Source organism: Ceratotherium simum, chromosome 5, assembly GCF_057802395.1.
Source record: "Ceratotherium simum simum isolate JZ-2026a chromosome 5, ASM5780239v1, whole genome shotgun sequence".
NCBI lineage: Eukaryota > Metazoa > Chordata > Mammalia > Perissodactyla > Rhinocerotidae > Ceratotherium > Ceratotherium simum.
Window position 1 is genome coordinate 51,105,930 of NC_141904.1, and position 20,460 is coordinate 51,126,389.

At 48.0% G+C, this 20,460-nt stretch overlaps 3 protein-coding genes across 14 annotated transcripts in view; 1 reads left to right on the plus strand and 2 right to left on the minus strand.

Annotated features, from left to right (window-relative positions):
• Positions 1 to 388, plus strand: part of RNF123 (ring finger protein 123) — a 31,011-nt gene extending 30,623 nt beyond the window's left edge. For all 8 annotated transcript variants that reach the window (XM_087431002.1, XM_087431005.1, XM_087431004.1 and 5 more), the window contains one exon: positions 46 to 388. In XM_087431002.1, coding sequence (XP_087287128.1) covers positions 46 to 166 — 121 coding nt within the window. In that variant the 3' untranslated portion in view covers positions 167 to 388. The remainder of the gene's footprint in view (positions 1 to 45) is intronic.
• Positions 360 to 2,796, minus strand: GMPPB (GDP-mannose pyrophosphorylase B). The gene is made up of 9 exons (XM_004419711.3): positions 2,451 to 2,796; positions 2,250 to 2,330; positions 2,109 to 2,157; positions 1,829 to 1,971; positions 1,458 to 1,616; positions 1,293 to 1,371; positions 1,092 to 1,219; positions 826 to 1,008; positions 360 to 742 (listed from the first exon to the last, which is right to left on the minus strand). The coding sequence occupies exons 1-9, from the start codon at positions 2,577 to 2,579 to the stop codon at positions 611 to 613; spliced, it is 1,083 nt and encodes a 360-aa protein (XP_004419768.1). The 5' UTR covers positions 2,580 to 2,796; the 3' UTR covers positions 360 to 610.
• A 386-nt stretch (positions 2,797 to 3,182) lies between these two features.
• IP6K1 (inositol hexakisphosphate kinase 1) overlaps positions 3,183 to 20,460 on the minus strand; it is a 68,633-nt gene continuing 51,355 nt past the window's right edge. For 4 of the 5 annotated variants that reach the window (XM_087431019.1, XM_087431020.1, XM_087431022.1 and 1 more), the window contains 4 exons: positions 15,212 to 15,422; positions 11,098 to 11,279; positions 7,160 to 7,335; positions 3,183 to 6,628 (listed from right to left, as the gene is read on the minus strand). In XM_087431019.1, coding sequence (XP_087287145.1) covers positions 6,110 to 6,628; positions 7,160 to 7,335; positions 11,098 to 11,279; positions 15,212 to 15,422 — 1,088 coding nt within the window. In that variant the 3' untranslated portion in view covers positions 3,183 to 6,109. Of the gene's footprint in view, positions 6,629 to 7,159; positions 7,336 to 11,097; positions 11,280 to 13,263; positions 13,557 to 15,211; positions 15,423 to 20,460 lie in introns of those variants that run through there. The other variant, XM_087431021.1, reaches the window with a different exon arrangement.

Here is a 20,460-nt window from a genome sequence, read left to right on the forward strand (position 1 = left end):
GAGCAGCAGAAATACACAGGCCATCCTCATCCCCTCCCGTTGTAGAGCCTGCATCAACCAGCACCTGATGAACAACAAGGATTGCTTCTTCTGCAAGGCCACCATTGAATCTGTAGAGGACTGGGAGAAGGCAGCCAATGCGAGTGCCACTTCCTCGACCACCTAGGCCTGCCTAGCCCACACAGCAGGTGCCTCCACCCTTGAACCCAGACCCAGGTCAGGCCCTATTTATGAGTTCCCCTTGCCCTAGCCCCCATCACCTCACCACCACATCCACCCTCCTGGCCTGTGTTTGTAAACTCATTGGCGGGAGCCCAGCCATGCCCTAATTGTGCCTGAATTTGACCTTCAGTCAGGGCCACAGTGAGCATTAAATTATTATTCCATACAGCCTTGGCCCGGCCCTTCTTGAAGGAGTGGGCTTTGTGGGGGTACCTAGCAAGGATCCTGCCAGATTATGTCCACAGAAGAAGGCAAGTGTCCAACAACTTCAGCCCCGTCCAGTCTTCCCCAGACAAATGGCAATAAGTCCAGTGCCTTCTGATGTGTCAGGCCAGTGCTCCCCTTGTCAATGGGGAAATAAGGGCTCACCCAGCCCCATGGCATCCCCTTACATGATGATTCGAGGCTCCGGAACCGATTCGCCAATAGACTTGTGGGGCAGAACGCTGGCCCCGTTGAGGTAGAGCTCGTCATTAACTATGACGTCCTCCCCCAGCACTGTCACGTTCTCCATGCGCACCTCGGGGGGAGGGAGAAGGCCTTATCAGTGAGGCAGGCACATTCCCTGTCCCTCTCCCCATGTGGCCCAGCCCATAGGCTTACCCACTGGCCAACGCGGCAGCGCCAGCCCACAATGCAGGACTCGAGCCAGGAGTGGGAGTGAATGTGGGCATCTCGCAGCACTGTGCACCGCCGGATACACACACCATCCTCCACCACCACACCAGGACCCAGGCTCACGTTGGGGCCAATGCTGCAGTTCTGGCCAATGCGGGCACTTGGGTCCTGAGGACAATGGGGAAAATACAAGTGGGCCAGTTTTCCCCCAAGACTGAGGGGATTAAGGATGGGCTGGGCAAGGGCCTCACCACCAGCACGTTGCCCACAATGCCAGGGCCTGAGCACAGTTGCTCAGGCTGCTTCTGTCGCAGTGACTGTAGGAAGAGGCACATGCCAGTGAGGAAATCCTTGGGCTGCCCAATGTCCATCCAGAAGCCTGTAGGGACGGAATGCATCAGGGGCTCAGCCCAGCCACACACCACCCTCACCCTGTGGCCTCCCTGCCTCACCCTGCAGCTCCATGGCATATAGCTGCCCCTCCTTGGCCATGACGGGGAAGATCTCCTTCTCAATGGACGTAGGCTGCAGCTGTGGGAGTGGGCAGCTCATGAGCAGGGTCATGGCGGTGGTGGCTTGCCCTACCCCATTCCACCCAGCAGCTGGCTTCTACACACCTGGATGCGCCGTAGCACTGCAGGGCTCAGGACGTACATGCCTGCGTTGATCTTGTTGGACACAAACACCTGCGGCTTCTCCACGAACCGGTGAATACGGCCTGTGTCAGCCTCACATACCACCACACCGTACTTAGAGGGCTCCTCCACTTTGGTCACCTGAGTGCAGCGGGGACCTCAGGCCTAGTGCAGTGTTCCTGGGCCTTGATATGCAATGCTATCCTAAACCTCAGGCTCTGTGCCTCGAATGCTTAAAGACATATACTGCACAGCTCTGCACCCACAACATAAGGGACAGGTCAAGACTGGATGTTGGGAGAGGCTGGGCATGGGAGGAGGGAGTGTCACAGAAGAAAGACGTGGTCCCTTACCAGGATGGAGCCCTCCTGGCCATGGTGCCGGTGGAACTGCACCATGGCTTGGAAGGGGAAATCGCAGATCACATCACTATTGAGGACGAAGAAAGGGTCTGCAGTTTCAGAGAGCAGGTCACGAGCTAGTGCTAGGGGCCCAGCTAGGGAAGGAAGACAGGTCACTATCTTCCTGGGGGCTCTGAGCGCCTGGATCCAAGCTCAGCCAGCCCCATCCAGGCTGGGTCTTACCCCTTTCCTGGCCCTAAACCCTCCCCAAGGAACTTTAGTCTCTACTGACCTGTCCCCAAAGGCTCCTCTTCATGGGACATGGAGATTCGGATTCCTAGCTGGAAGGGAGAAGCCCCGGCGTCAGGTTCTTCCCACTAGGGTGGGAGGTTGAGCGGGGACCAAGGGAAAGGGCCAAAAGTCCGAGCCTCACCCTTTGCTCCTGAGCCTTCATTTCCTTCTCCAGCACCTGAGACATGTAGCTCACAGCCAGAATCACGTGGTCCACGCCGGCCTGTCGGACAGATAAGCGCCAGCTGACAGGCGGACTCAGCCGGAAGGCATGGGCGTCCCCGACCCCCAGTCGCTAGCCGTCCTTTGTCCTGCCAGGTCCTACCACGACCCCGGCCCTTACCGCGGCCAGCGCCTCCACTTGGTGCAGCAAGATGGGTTTATTGCAGAAGTCCACCAGTGGCTTCGGGATGCTTAGTGTCAGCGGCCGCAGGCGCGTCCCATAGCCGCCCACCAAGATCAGTGCCTTCATCGCGCCTGCGGGTAGCTCGAGAGTCAGTCCTGGGCTCCGACGTGTCCACGGCCCACCTGGCCAACTCCCGCAGCCGTGCCGGGCCCCGCGCCCTTCACCTGCCACACCGACCAACTCTGTCTCTGCCTTGTCCGCCCAGGCCGTCCTAACGCCGGATCCCAGGCCGCCGCGAACCAGGACGCGACGCCGGATGGAGGGCGACTGGCCCCGAACTCTGGTCAGACCCAGGCAGACAGTGACGTGAGCCCGGGCGGGCCAATCGCCTACCGTGTACGTGGCACGGCCGCCGGCGTCGGAGCGCTGGGGAGCGGCGCTCCGGCAGACGTAGCCAATGAGAGCCCGAGCGCGCCGGGCTGCCATGGGGACCAGGGGGGGACCTGCGGGTCAGCTGGCCATTGGCGGATCCAAAGGCGGAACTGGCGCCAAGGGCGAGGCCCGTTTCCCTCCTGGTGCCGGGTCCGCCACGACACAGCCGCTTCCGGCCCCGCCCCCGCCTCGTCCCCGCCCGGCCAGGGAGTAGCGGAACGAGGGAAGGGGCCGAGAAACGCGGAGTGGAGCTGTCTGCTGGAAGGCGCAGCGGTTTTACAAAGACGTGGACACGCCTCAGGTTCTAGCGGCTTTATTTTGACGTACACGACGTCAGACACAAGCGGGGCGGGCAGCGCTGGGTGTACAGAAAGGGGTGGGCTCGGCACGAGACCCGAGCACCCCGCTCTGGCGCACGCAAGGTCCCGAGGAAACACAACTGCGCCAAGGCGCGGCCAGAGCCACGTGGAGTATCCGGGCGCGGGCCTCGGGCGGCGTGAACAGGCTTAGGCAGCTCATAGAAAAGTGGAGCAGAGAGCGATTCCTAGAGGCGAGGCCTTACAGTTCCCCGAGAATCAAAGGAACCAGGTCCTTTCCAGGGTTCTCCAATTTTTTCCTCATTAAAACGTTTTTTAAATCGGCACGAACAGAACCAAATTGAACAGCTTTAAAGTTCAAAGCAATCTGCGTCTAGGGGGCGTGCGCGTGGCCAGCTGTGAGCAGGTTGAGCAGCGGCTACTGAACTAGCCCAGACTTTTGGCCCCTTAGGAGGATTCCCCACGCCCACTGCAGAGGCCCCAATGTGAGGGGGGCCGTGGGGTCCCTGACAAGTTGCTACACTGGTCCCCTTCCTCTTTAAACACCGCCTGTCCCCCCTCACCCTCCAGGGGGGCTGGTGTCGACTTGGCCCAGGGAAGCACTATAGAGAGGGGGTCACTTGAGCACCCCAACCCATGACCCCGCGTTGCACTTTGGTCCCAAGTTGCGGCTGGGAAGGCAGGGCCTGGGAGAGAGGACTCTGGCATGAAGCAGGGAGAAAGAGTAGTGGCAGAGAGCATGTGCACACACACACATGCCCACTACCCACCAGCTAACAGGGCTGGGTCTCCAAGTGTCAAAAGTGCTGAAAAGAGGGTACCTGCCCTGGGGGAGAAGCAGCAAATCCCAGGCTCTTCTGCTCTTTTTAGTGCCAGGAAAACACTGAATATAAGTGGGCACAGCCTCTCGCTATGAAGAGCAGATCGGGGCAGCATCTGCTCCCAAACTATAGGAACTCAGGAGGCATAGCACATCCCCAGGCTGGAGAGGTTCAATCAAAAGGGTTCCGAGTGGCCCCAGACCCTTTGTCTTAGCCTCTGCCCTGCCAGGAAATGTCTGTCTGTCTACACTAACGAAGAGCTCCTGCCCCTATGGCTGAAGCCACAGAATGGTACAGGAGAGAAGATGGTCGGTACTGACCAGAAACAGGGAAGCTGCCCCAAGGAATGGGAACCTGCCCACCACTGGCTCTAGGGTCAGAGGGCTGACAGAGATAGGATCCATCAGAGCCCATTTAAGATGTGTGAGGCTACATCTCTAACGACCGGGAAATTAGTCCATCAGTTACGAAGCCCTCTCAGACACCAACTGGCAGGCTTACCTTTAATGCCCAAATAGGAACATGCCAAAAGTGACAATGACACCTAGGCTCGGAGGTGAGGGCACTAACTTTGGCAATGGCTAGGTGAGTGCAGTATCACCTTCTGGCCACATGTGTTGGAGGTGGCAGGTCTCTGTGCCATTAAGGGTTGGCAGCTAAAATTACTAAAACCATGGGAAAGGAAGAGGTCACCCCTTGGGCCTTCACTGTACCACTGTCAGTGTTGACTGCTGAGGGAGGCCACACTCCAGGGCACAGAGAGGGTGCTGAGCCAGCAGGGAAACACCTCCTACAATTCATTTTGCTACCAGTTCTTTGTAAAAAGGTAGCACCTGCTGAAGGGCAGAGGGGCAAAAGCTCACCTCAGAAATGGGAAAGAATATTTTGCTGGGGAAAGCATGAAGCAAGTCAGTATTTACTAATGAACAAGGCTACACCCCAAAAGAAAGCTCCTAAGAGACAAGGGCTGGCAGATGGACAAATGGACAGACTGATTGACCCTGGGACTAAGACAAAACTCTCATTAGCAGAATCTGGGCACCTGTACCCACAGCCCAGACAAGGTCCTTAAGAGTAGACAAGCTTAAAGTTCTCCCTCACAAGCCTGGAGCTCCTCACAATGGGCTGCTGCCTTGAGCCTGGCCTGGAGAAAGGTGAGACCCTGAGCGGACCACAGCCCTTGAGCCCTGGGAGGAGCAGCCCATCCAGAGGCAGCACAGCTGCCCAAGCCAGAAGAAGAGGACTCTCACCCACAGCACAAGAACTGCAAATACTGTCTGGGCCAGAGCCACCAGAGGCCCTGGGGCCCACTAGGACATTGACTCTCCTCAGCAAATACACCAGGGCCCTCTTCAGTGGGGCAAAAGAGGGTGGCCTCCTTAGGCAAGGGATCTTCGTGAGAAAGGCTGGCTGGGGTGTGCAGGCAGGAGGAGGAGCAGGTTCAAGAGCCAAAGAATGCCTGGGGATCCCAGGGCCTCTCTTCTACCAAAAGCTGGCTTCAGCCCAGCTTCGTGAATCTAGCCTCATGCCAAGGTCAGAACTGAGAAAGATGGGTCCAGCTGTGTGCAGTTGGCCCTGTGGTGTCCTGGGGGCATCTGTTAAAGAGCTGGCTGACACCTGCAATATAAGACTAGAAAGTCCCCCAAGATATGGGCACCCAATCTCCCTACTTCTGAGGAACAAGGGATGAGCGGGCATGGAGGGGCCCTGTGCCAGGCCAGGCTTTCACCCCACAAACAGCAGAGCCCTGCAGCCTCAGACCCCAAAGACCTAGGCAAGAGAAACCAATGTCCAAGGGCACCCTGTCCCTGCTGCCAAACCCACCAGGGGCACCTCTTCCTTCCTAAGTCAGCATGGACACAACAGAGCTGTAGAGCTAAGAGCCTGGCTGCGAGAATGTGTGTTCTGCCCTCCATCACTTTATATATATGGATTCCAGGCTACAGCTAAAAACATTTCTTTTAGTTTACACCAAAGAGAAATATAACCCTTTAAAATCAAGTCTGTGTGTCCTCATGGCAAGTTCAGAGCAATGGTCCCTGCCTGCGAGTGGAGAGAAAGGGGTTCTGGGGGCCCAGAGCTGGGCCTACTGGTTCTCTTCCCGCATCTGTTCCATGATGCTGATGAGGTTCTCCAGGCCAAACACATAGCCTCGGTCCGGCCCATCATGCACGGTGGGGTCATCCCGGAAGCCCTTGAACGTGCTGTGTGCAAAGTCGATCATGCGGACATCCACTTTGGGTGGAGAGGAGGGGCCCGCCTCAGGGCTGGTGCTAGGGCCACAGAGTGATGCCACCTCAGGGAGCCCTGTGTCCAGGTGCTTGAGACGCATCTCAGACCGGCGGTCCAGGGAGGACTCAGCCCGGCACTCCTTGCCATCATAGATGACAAGCAGGGAACTGGAGTAGAAGCGGTAGGAGGCCTGCCGCTCTAGCACAGCTTTCAGGCCCCTCAGTTTGCTCAGGATGGGCTCAAAAAGGTCACACCGCAGGTCCAGGCCGTTGTGCAGGTACTGATAGAGGGCGCTGCGGAAGCCTTCAATGGAGAGCCCACGGCCATAGTACTTGTTCCTGCAGAGGTAATGCCCTGTGTCCAGCTGGTACACCTGAAACCCCAGGAAACAGATAGGGTGAGCACCAGGGAGGTCTGATGATCTCATAGTGCCCTGGGCAAGCACTGTCTGGAAAGTACTTCTGACCAACCTGAGCTTTTCTGCTCCACCCTGTACAACTAGAGTGAGTTTGCCGTAAGTTTTCCTGCAATAAAGCAGGAAAGCACAGAGACCAGGCCTACAAGTTCTCTGCCATCACCTTTGGAGCCCTCCTCCAAGCTTCCCTGGGGCATAGCTGGACTCAAAGTAGGAATATTTTGTCTTACTTGCCCCAATGTCAAAGCAACAAGCTCTCACAATGGCTCTGCCGCTGGAGCCCAGACCAAGGTCACCAGGTAAGGACAAGAGGGCTCAGGGAACATACCTATAATGATGCACTCAGCACCCTATGGGAGACTCACCCTCTTGGAGGAGATCTGGACCAATGTGGGCCAGGAGGACACTGGGCATGGGTAGCAGGCAGGTACATGCACAACCTAAAACATGTGAACGGCAGCACCTAGGCTCTCACCAGGGGCGACTCACCTGCATGCCACAGACCCTGACACCCAGTGTAGCTGACGTACTCTGCTCGCACTTCCTCATCTGCCGGGCTGCCTTCTCAGCCGAAGCGTCATCACCATGCTGCCGGGTGCCCATCTTCAGGTCTAGCACACAGGGGTACCTGAAGTGGTGCACCACGTTCTCAAGCAGGAGGAACTCTGGGCCATGGTCAAGGAGAATAACCACCACACTCACCAACAGCCCTAGCCTGGAAAGCACTACCAAGTTTTTCTATAAAAGGGGGCATTCTCGGGGCCAGCCTGGTGGCATAGTGGTTAAGTTCATACGCTCCACTTCGGCAGCCCGGGGTTCACAGGTTCAGATCCCAGGCACGGACCTACACACCGCTCATCAAGCCATGCTGTGACAGCATCCCACATACAAAATAGAGGAGGATAGGCAGGGATGTTAGCTCAGGGCCAATCTTCCTCACCAAAAAAAAGGGGGGGGGGCATTCTCATCTATATTTACCTCACAAACTCTCAAATGTGGACTTCACACCACTGACTTCGTATTTTTTTTTTTTTTTAAAGATTTTATTTATTTTATTTTTTCCCCCCAAAGCCCCAGTGGGTAGTTGTATGTCGTAGCTGCACATCCTTCTAGTTGCTGTATGTGGGACTCGGCCTCAGGATGAACGGAGAAGTGGTGCCTCGATGCGCACCCGGGATCCGAACCCGGGCCACCAGCATCGCAGCGCGCGCACTTAACCACCAAGCCACAGGGCCGGCCCTGACTTCGTATTTCTTTAAAAAATTTTCTTATTGTGGTAAAATATACATAAAATTAACCATTTTTAAGTGTACAGTTCAGTGGCATTAAGTACATTCATATTGTTTTGCAACCACCACTACTGTCTATCTCCAGAACTTTTTCATCTTCCCAAACAGAAACTAGAAACTATACCCATTAAACAATAGCTCCCATTCCTCGTCGCCCCCAACCCCTGCTAACTACTATTCTACTTTCTGTCTCTATGAATTTCCCTAGTCTTGGTACTTCATATAAGTGGAGTTATGTTTTGTCCTTTTGTGTCTGGCTATTTCACTTAGCAAAATGGAGCATATTGTAGCATGTGAAAAAATTTCATTCTTTATGGCTGGATAATTTTCCATTGTATATACACATCCCATATCTGATGATATCATCATTTTTATTTTATTCTTTAACTCTGTCTTGCAGACATACACAAACTAAAGAAGATTTGACAGATTCACATATATCCCTACTCAAGCCAACGCCTCCCCCAGGCCTAATAAATACAGAAGATGTCTTTGCAGTACTACTACAAAAATGAGAAATGAGATTTAACATTTCCAAATGGGAACTTTTTAAAAAGGCTGGATTTAAATTTCTATCTTGCCATTTTCTGACTAAACTTCAAACCATATATTTAAACTTATCCATTAGTACTTACTTCTAGGACCTTCTGTTCAAAACAGCTCTATGGTCCTGGCCTCCTGGCATTTATATCCATGTCTTCATATAAATCCACTGTCTGCAACAATCTTGGATATAGGTAAAGACATGTCTGCTAAAAGTTATCATGGCTTACAGCCTGGACCTCGATTCTATATTTGGGGACTATGAAACAATCACATAGTCTTGGAGGATAAGACACTCAGCATGACTCTGATGATGAACATTTTAACATCTCCTAATTCTTTAAAGAATAACTTACAGAAAACCATTAAATTTGGCCTTTAATTAATAACATCGCCTGATATAAACTATAAAAAAGTGACAATAAAACTTAAAGAAGGCCGCAAAAACATCTCACAGTGCCTGAAAGCATGGGCTCTTGAATCCTGCTTTGGCCACTCACTGGCTCTGGGAACAACACTTAACACCCCCTGCTTCCATTTCTTCATCTATATGGAAATCATAACAGTTTCTCCCTCAAAAGACTATTATGAAAACTGAGTAAATACATATGAAGTGCTCAGCACATTTCCCCTCAGTTTCTCAGTAAGTATTAGTTATTTTATATAGGCCCTGGTGGTCTAGTGGTTAAGACTCAGTGCTCTCATTGCCTTGGCCTGGGTTTGTTTCCCCATCAGGGAACCATACCACCCTTCTGTTGGCTGTCATACTGTGGTGGCTGTGTGTTGCTGTGATGCTGAAAGTTATGCCACCGGTAATTCAAATACCAGGAGGGTCACTAATGGTGGACAGTTTTCAGCAGAGCTTCCAACTAAGACAGACTAGGAAGAAAGACCTGGCCACCCACTTCTGAAAAAATTGGCCGTGAAAACCCCCTGAATAGCAGCAGTGCACTGTATGATACAGTGCTGGAAGGTGAGAGGATGGAGCAAAACGACCAGGCAGGGTTCTGCTCTGCTGTACACAGGGTTGCTAGGAGTTGGAATCGACTCAATGGCACTAACAACAAATTATTTACTGTCTACTGCTTCAGAACACTAAACAATTATAAGAATTCCCATTTCATAATACTTTTTTACCTTTAACATCTTAAAACTATTTTACATTGTATAGGTATCATATGTTATCTTACTTATTTATTTTTGGTGAGGAAGGGTGGCCCTGAGCTAACATCTGTTGCCAATCTTCCTCTGTTTGCTGAGGAAGATTGGTCCTGAGCTAACATCTGTGCCCATCTTCCTCTATTTTGTATGTGGGACGCCACCACAGTATGGCTTGATGAGTGGTGCATCAGTCCGCGCCCAGGATTCAAACCCACAAACACTGGGCTGCTGAAGCGCAGCACACGAACTTAACCACTATGCCACCAGGCCAGGCCCTGGTGTCTATCTTAGACAAAAAAACCCCCACCAAAATCAAACATACTACTTTTTAATTATTATCTTTTGGGAGGGGAGAAAAACACATGTGCATGTGCACACACACACCTAGAGACCTGATTTTAGACAGACACTGTTAAATATGGTAGCCACTAGCCACATTTAGTGATTTTTTTTTTTTTGGTGAGGAAGATCAGCCCTGAGCTAACATCCATGATAATCATCCTCTTTTTTTTTTTTTGCTGAGGAAGACCGGCTCTGAGCTAACATCTATTGCCAATCCTCCTCCTTTTTTTTTTCCCCAAAGCCCCAGTAGATAGTTGTATGTCATAGTTGCACATCCTTCTAGATGCTGTATGTGGGACGTGGCCTCAGCATGGCCGGAGAAGCGGTGTGTCCATGCACGCCCAGGATCCGAACCCGGGCCGCCAGTAGCAGAGCGCGCGCACTTAACCGCTAAGCCACAGGGCCAGCCCCAACACATTTGGTGATTTAAATTTAAATTTTAACTAATTAAAATAAATTTAGGGACTGCTCGGTGGTGTAGTGGTTAAGTTCGCGTGCTCCGCTTCGGCGGCCCGGGGTTTGTGGGTTCAGATCCTGGGCGCAGACCTACACATCGCTCGTCAAGCCATGCTGTGGTGGCATCCCACATACAAAATAGAGGAAGACTGGCACAGATGTTAGGTTGGGGACAATCTTCCTCAAGCAAAAAGAGGAAGATTGGCAACAGATGTTAGAGCAGGGCCACTCTTCCTCACCAAAAAATCAAATAAATAAAAATAAAAATAAATAAACTTAAAATTCAATAACTCGGTTACAGCAGCCACATTTTGGTTACTCAGTGTGGCTACTGGCTACCATAGTAGAAAGCACAGATAGAGACTACTTCCATTGTCACAGAAAGGTCTATTGGACAGCACTCTCCTAGGCCATCAAGTTTAAGCTTCAGTCTTACCAGCCACTAAAGGCAGAAAAAACACATTGATGAAACTAAGAAAGACGAAGAGAAAGAAAAGCCTATGAAAAAGTGAGATGAGAACCAAGGAGGGGCCCTTGAACAGAGAAGGGCCCTTCTCTGTTCTACTGGAAGGTGCCCTGACACAGGACTCATAGTCCCAGTAGTACACACTGCTGAAAGAGCGGTAACAAGGATACTGTAGAGCTTTCGGTCCTTGGATTCGGAGCGCATGCGGCTCAGCTGCTGCTTGTGACAGCGCAGGCTCCACGGGTTGTGGCTGATCTTCTCAGAACTCAGACCGCTGTTGCCATCTAGCATCTGGAAAGGGACATCCGAGTGGCTGTATAGCTCCACCTTTGGACTCTTTGCTTCCTGGGAGCTAAGAAGGAAGAACACACACATTGCTAAGGGACTCAGACAAGTCACCCTCTGGGGTCTCACTGCAAGGGTGGGGGAGGCCTGGATCAGGCCTAATCTGCCACCCACAGACCCTGCTGATGGATGGTGCAGGGCATGAGCCCATAACAGTGAGTAAATGGTATAAGTAGTGTTCTTCCTGTGTCTCTAAAAACTGTCTGAAAAACAATTCTTTGCATCAAATTATGTGATGAAGATACCACTTCACATCCACTAGGAAGGCTATTATAAAAACACACTGGAACAAGTGTTGTTGAGGAGGTGGAGAAACTGGAACTCTTGTACATTGCTGGAGGGAATGTAAAATGGTGCCAGCCACTGTTAAAAGGTTTGGCGTTTCCTCAAAAAACTTAAACGTAGAATTATCATATGATCCAACAATTCCAGTCCTAGGTATATACCTGAAAGAACTGAAAACAAGAAACACTTTACACCAATGTTCATAGCAGCATTACAATAAACAAGAGGTGGAAACAACCCAAGCGCCCATCAGTGGATGAATGGATAAACAAAACGTGGTATACACATACAATGGAATATTATTCAGCTATAAAAAGGAACGAAATTCTGGATGAACCTTGAAAACATTTTGCTAAGTGAAATAAGCCACACACAAAAGGAGAGATACCGTACGATTCCATTCATATGAGCTAACTGCAAATTCATGGAGACAGAAAGTAAAATGGTGGTTGCCAGGGGCTGGAGGGAGGGGAATGGAGAGTTAACTGCTGAATAAGTATACAGCTTCTATTGGGGATGATGAAGAAGTTCTGGAAATGGATAGTGGTGATGGCTGTACAACATGAATGTACTTAATGGAACTGAACTGTACACTGGAAAAAGGTGAAAATGATAAATTTTATGTTATTTTATGACAATTTAAAAAACTACAAAAACTGAGGAACCTGTAGTTTCACACTTAACAAACGTAAGGTGGATTATGGGATGCCACTGTCAAGGACATGAGTAACTGTCCTATCTTTGTCCACAACATCTATGACAGAATCTTTAGTAAGATTTAAAGAAAGCACATGCAGACATTATGCTTATGAAATGTCTGTCTGCCTTTGTTTCAGCCCTGGAAGAAAGATGGAAAGCATCAAAGAAAAAAAAGGCAGGACAGAGTCTACCCTGAGCAGGCCCCAGGAACCTGTGTTTCTCAGCAGACAAGGTTTGCACCTGTGGAAAGGCATGAAGCCATTTGAGTAAGGAATTTTATGTTTAAAATAAGTCAAACCACAAAGGGGTTTTGGTAAGGTGACTCCAATTGAAAACATTAGAACTTTACCACAACTTCATTTTTCCCCAACATAAAAATCTTTGCTGGAAGTAACTTGCAATGCTGCTTATCATACTGCCAAGCAAAGAAAAGAAAAGCACTATCAAAGCTATGTGCCCTGGAAATGGTAGAGCAAGTCTGCGGCTCAGAGCAGAGGCAGAGCGCTGCAGCAATGTCCAGTGCCACTCTCCTCTCCCGAACTGCTGCCTTTCCACAAACTGTGCAATGAGTCACACAGAGTCAAGCTAACCACCAGGTCTACTGTGCTGGAAATGGTGACCCGCCCAACAGGGTGGCCGGGCAGGCTGTGCGACACTGGCTAAGAGGCACTGGCAGAGATCACATTTCACCTTTAACTGGAAGGAGAGAAGCCCATGAATGCCTCTCGGTATGATAACACTCTCATTTTCTTCAGGTGAGGGCACTGCTGAAGCCATTCATGGATGCCTTTTTGTGATCCCCTTTAGGAAACAGCAAGGCTGACTGATTTGCCAAGTGAACCCAAGTAAGTTCTCTGCGCCTGGACGGGGCACCCATGACACCTGGCATCACCCTTGGTGTTGCAGCCCTGGCCCTGGTGAAGAAACAAGCTCCACTCCTGGGATTGACTTAGAGACTCAGCTAACAGGCCACACAGAAGTCTGGTCACTGCAGATAGAGCTGTTACCTTCAGAGCTGGGGCCTTGATGTTATTCTGTGTTCACTGGCTTTTCACTAGATGACTCATGAAGCAACTTCTGTACCTCTGGAGGACAAAAGAAAGCCCACTCTGAAGAGTTGTTGAGAGGCATCAACTGCCAACTATGGCCATGGGGACTTAAGGAACATTCCTTGTCACGTAAATGACCAAGCTTAGGTCCCACAATCATCAGTCAAGAGGATGCCCCTTGGGGAATGAGAAGGAAGCCCTGGAAGAAGTGCTTCTGCAGGCTGGAGTCCATTTTCCACAACAATGTTCAACATCTGAAGACGCTGCTTACTAAGAAGTGGACAGGAAGCTTCTCCTTGCATCAGAGATGCAGACCAGGCCAGAGACACTCCAACTGAGGACAGAAGAAATGATACATCACACACTCAGCCAGAGTCTCGTGGAGTTCTGTGCTCCTCGATGTGAGTGTGTCCTCTTCCATCCAAGTGAGCGAGGAGAGCTAGAACAGCCTGGGCCCTTGGAGCTTCAGGAGCCAGAGAGTGCAGCAGGTGCTACTGAACTGATCTGATGTCAGAGATCAACTATGTGCTGCCACATCTAAGAAAAGTCCCAATTCCAACTTCTAAGTCAAGTCACAGAGCATCCTATCCACTGAAACATTTTTTAGTAAAATAAAATATAATTTAATTATACAATTTTGATTTCATTTTGTTTTAGGAAGCTCACATTATTTTTATTTTTATTACAATTCAGTGGTTTTTTACTATATTCACAATGTTGTAAAACATCACTGCTATCTAATTTTTAGGACATTTTCATCACCCCCAAAACAAACCCTGTCACCATTAGCAGTCATTTCCCATCCTCCCCTCCCTCTCAATCCCTGGCATCCACTAATGTGCTTTCTATCTCTATTGATTTGCCTATTCTCAATATTTTATATAAAAGGAATCACACAATGTGGTTTTTTTTGTCTGGCTTCTTTCACTTAGTATGTTTTCAAGGTTCATCCATGTTGTAGCATGTATCAATACTCCATTCTTTTTCACCACTGAGTAATATTCTATTGCATGGATAGACCACATTTTATTTATCCATTCATCAGCTGATGGACGCTTGGGTTGTTTCCGCTTTTTGGCTATTAGGAATGCTGCTGCTGTAAAGTTGGGTGTACAAGTTTTGTGTGTAAATATATTTCTTCAATTCTCTTAGGTATATACTTAGGAGTAGAACTGCTGGGTTAACTTGTTGAAGAACTGCCAAATTGTTTTCCAGAATGGCTGCACTATTTTAGTGCAGCTGTCCCATCAGCAATGTAGGAGGGTTCCAATTTCTCTACATCTTCATCAACACTTTTATTCTGTCCTTTTGATTATAGCCACCCTAGTGGGAGTTCACATTTTTTCATGAAATATCAAGAAACATAATTCTTTGTAGACTATTTTCCTAATCTACAAGAAAAATCAATTTCCAATGCAATAAACTAAATTTTAGGTGCAGGGAAAGGGTTAATAGCTGATATTAGAGTCTCAAAGAGGTCTGACGCCCAAAACTCTTAAAGAACACTAGTCTGGATGGCCTCTCATTGTCCTTGGGCTCTGACATCCTGCAGGTCAGAAAGCAATTGGAGCCTCCCTGTGGACCAATGCATTTCGACCTCTTGTCTTGGGAGTGTGAGACATAAAGCTGGAGAACACAGGGCACAGGGCGTCCTTGCTTCCAAAGCACTGAGAGAACTTCATTCTCTCTCCACTAGCCACAGCCATACTCAGAAGGAGTCGTCACTGGGGTGATGTGACACACAGGTGGTAGGCTGCACCTATGTGGGTGGCCCAAGAACACCAGCCATCTTCCCCCAACCTTGAGCCCTACTTCCCCATGATGTGTCAGGACTCTAGAGATATCTTGAGTGCTTGTGCTGACAGGACCAGCCACGTACCTTCAGCCCTGCTCACCATCCCCTTACCTCTCAGAGGTTTCGAGGGACAAGCTGGCTTTCTCCTCCTTGTGATCACTGCCACTGCCTGACCGGTGCAGGCTCCGGCGCGAGTGTTTGCGCCGAGGTTGCTCCCGCTCTGGTGTATCATCCTGCTCCACAGTCTCACTTTCCACATAAGGGTAGGCCACCAAGTTGATGTAACCATCACTGTCCCCCTCAAAACAGACAGATACCACACCTGTTGAAAAAAGACAGCCAGTCAACAAATGTCTACACAGCCTGGGTCCAAGCAGCATAGACTGCTGGCACTTGCTGTCCTATAGCACACAGATGTCACCTGCCCTGAACCAACTGTAGATCAGTGTAGAAACAGTGACCAGCAGACATCTTTCCAGAAGACAGCTGACCACTCACTCCTCCTCTAAGTCTGCTACTTACCTCTGATCTTGGATAAATCTATATTTATTCTCCACTCTCTCATCTAGCCCCCTCACTTTCAATTATTGACTTCTGTACCTTTCAAAAGAACTGTGTTCTGTGAAGGTGACATCCACACCTGACATAATTTAACCCTCTACTTATTTAACTGCTCTACGATGCTACCATTTCCTGTCTGGTCCTCCTCTAGATCTGGTTTCCTTCTGAATGACAGTGTCACCTAGAGAGACATCAAGACTGCCCCCTCTAAGTCAGTCCCAAAAACATGTCTTCCGACTACATTGAGTATTAGGCTACTCTAACCTCACCAGACAGAACTCCTACCTCACCAAACCACCGGCATTCCTAAGTTGAGACACCTTTCTATTTTCCATGCTGCACTCATGCAAAACAGTCTGTTGTGCCCATTTTTTTTTTAATAGGTTCATTTTATTTATTTATTTATTTTTTCCCCCAAAGCCCCAGTAGACAGTTGCATGTCATAGCTGCACGTCCCTCTAGTTGCTGTATGTGGAACGCGGCCCCAGCATGGCCGGAGAAGCAGCGAGCCTGTATGCACCCGGGATCCGAACCCGGGCCACCAGCAGCGGAGCGCGCGCACTTAACCTCTAAGCCATGGGGCCGGCCCTGTTGTGCCCATTTTTATCAAACAGGTTGTTCGCAGTTTCTTCTGGATCATTACCAAAGAAGTTAAAACACAATACCTAGAAACCTAACTCAAGGAGGAGTTTTTTTTTAAAAAAAAAAAAAAAAAAAGGTCCAGGCTGCCCTTCATCTAAATTCCACATCCAATCTTCCGTCAGCTACATTTCTCCTTTTACACTCTTGGTGTGCAAACCTGGCTCTATATTCTGAAAATCAGTGAGGAGCATTTATAAATAGGTCAACGTGCCAGACAAAGAATATCCTTCTCTTATGCCCATTTCTTTCTCCAGGTGGACACTGCCCCAATCCCTGGGCCCTTTTAGAAAAAAAAAAAAGTCCTTAAAACATCAAGTTGAAATGGATTCTCGGCCAGCCCCAGTGGCCTAGTGGTTAAGTTTGGTGCACTCCACTTCAGTGGCCCGAGTTTGGTTCCCGGGCATGGACCTAGACCACTCGTCTGTGGCCATGCTGTGGTGGCGGCTCACATACCAAAAGAGGAAGATTGGCAGCAGATGTTAGCTCAGGGTGAATCTTCCTCAGCCAAAAAAAAAAAGAAGAAGAAAAAGAAATGGATTCTTTTTTATTACATTGCTTAAAAGTATGCCTCATTTTAGTGGGCTTCACATCTGTACCCTGGTTTTCTTACATAGACTGCTGCCTCTCCGGCAGGTTTTCATCTTTGTAAATTCCTCTGTCTTTACCAGAGCCTCAATTCGGTTCAAGTTGGTCTACAATCTTCTCTGTCTCATGGGCTCCCCCTCATGCTCTGATCCTTGGAGTGTCCTCCAAGGCCTGCCACATAGCTTACATACTGGCCCCTCCCTGCTGTAGCTGACCAGAGTGAGAGTCACCCCTTCTGCAATCCTCTACTTTTCCTCTCTCTTGGTTTACTCCTTATTTCAATGGAATACACCTTGAAGTAACTTTCTAAGAAAGGGTGGCCAGGAGGTCAATTTTCTGAGTCCTTTGCAGGACTTTATTCTGCTCCAACACTTGATTGATAGTTTGGCTGAAGATAGAATTCTATGTTGTCTACAAATACAGATTTACTTCTTCCTTTCCAATCTGGATGCTTTTTTTTTTTTTTTGTGAGGAAGATCAGCCCTGGGCTGACATCCATGCCAATCCTCCTCTTTTTGCTGAGGAAGACTGGCCCTGGGCTAATATCCATGCCCATCTTCCTCCACTTTATGTGGGACACCGCCACAGCATGGCCTGACAAGTGGTGCATTGGTGCATGCCCAGGATCCGAACCCGGGCCACCAGCAGCGGAGCACGCACACTTAACCGCTATGACACAGGGCCGGCCCCCTGGATGCTTTTTATTTCATTTTCTTGCCTAACTGCACTGCCCAGAACCTCCAGTAAAACAAAGAAAAGAGCATGGACATCCTCGTCTCGCTCCTAATCTTAAGAGGGAAAGCAACTGTTTCATCGTTATGTTCGATGTTAACTGTAGGTTTTTCATAGATGCCCTATGTCAGGTTGAGGAACTTTCCTTCTATTCCTAGTTTGCTGAGAGTTTTGTTGTTGTTGTTTTGTCAAAATGGATGCTGGATACTGTCAAAGGCTTTTTCTGCATCTATTGAGATAATCATGGTTTTTCTTTTTTTAGTTTATTAATAAGGCAAATTACATTAACTTTTGAATGTTAAACCTACCCTGTATTACTTAGATAAATCCTACTTCATCATGATGTATTATCCTTTTAATCTATTGTTGGATTCAACCTGCTAAAATTTTTTACATCTAGGTTCAGGAGGAACATTTATTTTCTTGTAATGGCCTTATAAAATGAGTTGGGATGTATTCCCTCTTCAATTTCTGAAAGAGTTTGTGTAGAACTGGTAGTATTTCGTTCTTAAATATTTGGTAGAATTCACCAGTGAAGCCGTGTGGGCATTTCACGGCGTTTCACGCTGTGTGGGCGTGGAGTTTTCTTTGCTGGAATGTTTTAAACTCCAATTTTAATTTAATAGATAGGGCTATTCAGACTATCCATTTCTTCTTGACTGAGTTTTCATAGTTTGCGTCTTTCAAGAAATTGCCTATTTCATCTGAGTTGTAGAATTTATTGGCATAAAGTCATTCATAATACTCTTTTATCTTTTAAATATCAGTAGAATCTGTAGTGATGACACATCTACCATTTCTGATACTGGAAACTTATGACTTTTTTCCTGATCAGTCTGGCTAGAGATTTATCAATTTTTTTCTTTTCTTTTTCTTTCTTTCTTTCTTTTTTTTTTTTTTTTTTGCTGAGGAAGATTGGCTCTGAGCTAACATCTGTGCGCATCTTCCTCTATTTTGTATAGAGGAAGTGTATACAAAGTGAAGCGCGAACTTAACCACTATGCCACCAAGCTGGCACCGAGATTTATCAATCTTATGATTCTTCTCAAAGAATCAGCCATTGCTTTAGGTTTCATTGATTTTCTTTATTTTCATTCTCTTGTTGTCTTTTTCTTATTGATTTACATGCATATATAGTCATTCTAGAAACTAATCCTTGGTCAGTTATATGGTGTTGTAAATATCTTTATCTCTTCATTTTCTTTAAAGGTGTACTTTGATAAACATAAGTTTTTTATTTTATATAGTCAAATATATTGTTCTCTCCTTTTACAATTAGCTCTTTCTCTTTTGTCTTGCAGGGCCATCTAAAGCTATACTGGAAACCTTTCATTCTCTGCAGGCACACACCACTGAGTACCCTGGTATACCACTGGCAGACACAGAACATCATACCTGATCAGGGGACAAATGGCTATGCTGTGGGAAGGGCAGGAAGACGCTCTCTCCAAGAATAGATGAGATTTGGTAATTAAACGAGCCATGCAATCTACTACTACTTTAAGAGAAAAATATGTTTGATCCTGACATTTTTTTACCCATTACTCACAAGTTGGTAGAATGCAGGGCAGAAAATGAAAATCAATGGTCTTTTAACTCATCCGATATAAGCCCTAATTTTCTTGGCATTTGGAAGGCTGGTTTAAACAGACACAGATTACATTTGGGTGGAGGTTTTGTTATTCTTTCATAATACATTTTTTATTTACTTTTCCAAATTGTGGTAAAAAATATGTAAGATAAATTTGTCATTTTAACCATTTTTGTTTGTTTGCTGTTTGTTTGTTTTGGGGTTTTTTTGTGTGTTTTTTTTTTTTGGTGAGGAAGAGTGGCCCTGAGCTAACATCCAGGCCAATCTTCCTTTTTGCTTGAGGAAGATTGTCCCTGAGCTAACATCCAGGCCAATCTTCCTCTATTTTGTGTATGCAACGCTGCCACAGCATGGCTTGACGAGCAGTGTGTAGGTAGGTCCACCCCCAGGATCCAAACCCTTGAACCCCAGGCCGCCGAAGTAGAGCACGCAAACTTAACCACTACGCCACTGGGCCGGCCCATCATTTTAACCATTTTTAAATGTACAATTCAGTGGTATTAAGTACATTCACACTGTTGTATAACCATTATCACTATCTGTTTCCAGAACCTTTTCATCACCTCAAACAAAAATTCTGTACCCATTAAATAATAACTCCCCATTTCCCCCTCACCTGAACCCCTGGTTACCTCTAATCTACTTTCTGTCTCTACAAATTTGCCTGTTGTAAATATTTCATATTAAGTGAAATCACGTAATTTTTGTCCTTTTGTGTCTGGCTTATTTCACATAGCATAATGTTTTCAAGGTTCATCCACATTGTATGGTATATCAGAACGAAATTTCTTTTTATGGCTGAAGACTATTCCATTGTAAATATATATACCACATTTTGTCTATCCATTCATCTGTTGATGGACACTTGGGTTGTTTCCATCTTTTGGCTATTGTGAATAATGCTTCTGTGACTATTAGCTTACAAGTATCTGTTTGAGTTCCTGTTTTTAGTTCTTTTGAATATACACCTAGGAGTGGAATTGCTGGATCCTATGGTGATTCTATGTTTAACTTTTTGAGAAACTGCCAGACTGTTTTCTATAGTGGCTGTACCATTTGACAGTCATACCAGCAACGTTCCTACTTCTCCACATCCTTGCCACCACTTGTTCTTTTCTTTTGCTTTCTTTCTTTTTTTTTTAAAATAGCTATCCTAGGGCCGGCCCCGTGGCTTGGTGGTTAAGTGAGCGCGCTCCACTGCTGGCGACCCGGGTTCGGATCCCGGGCTCGCACCGACGTGCTGCTTCTC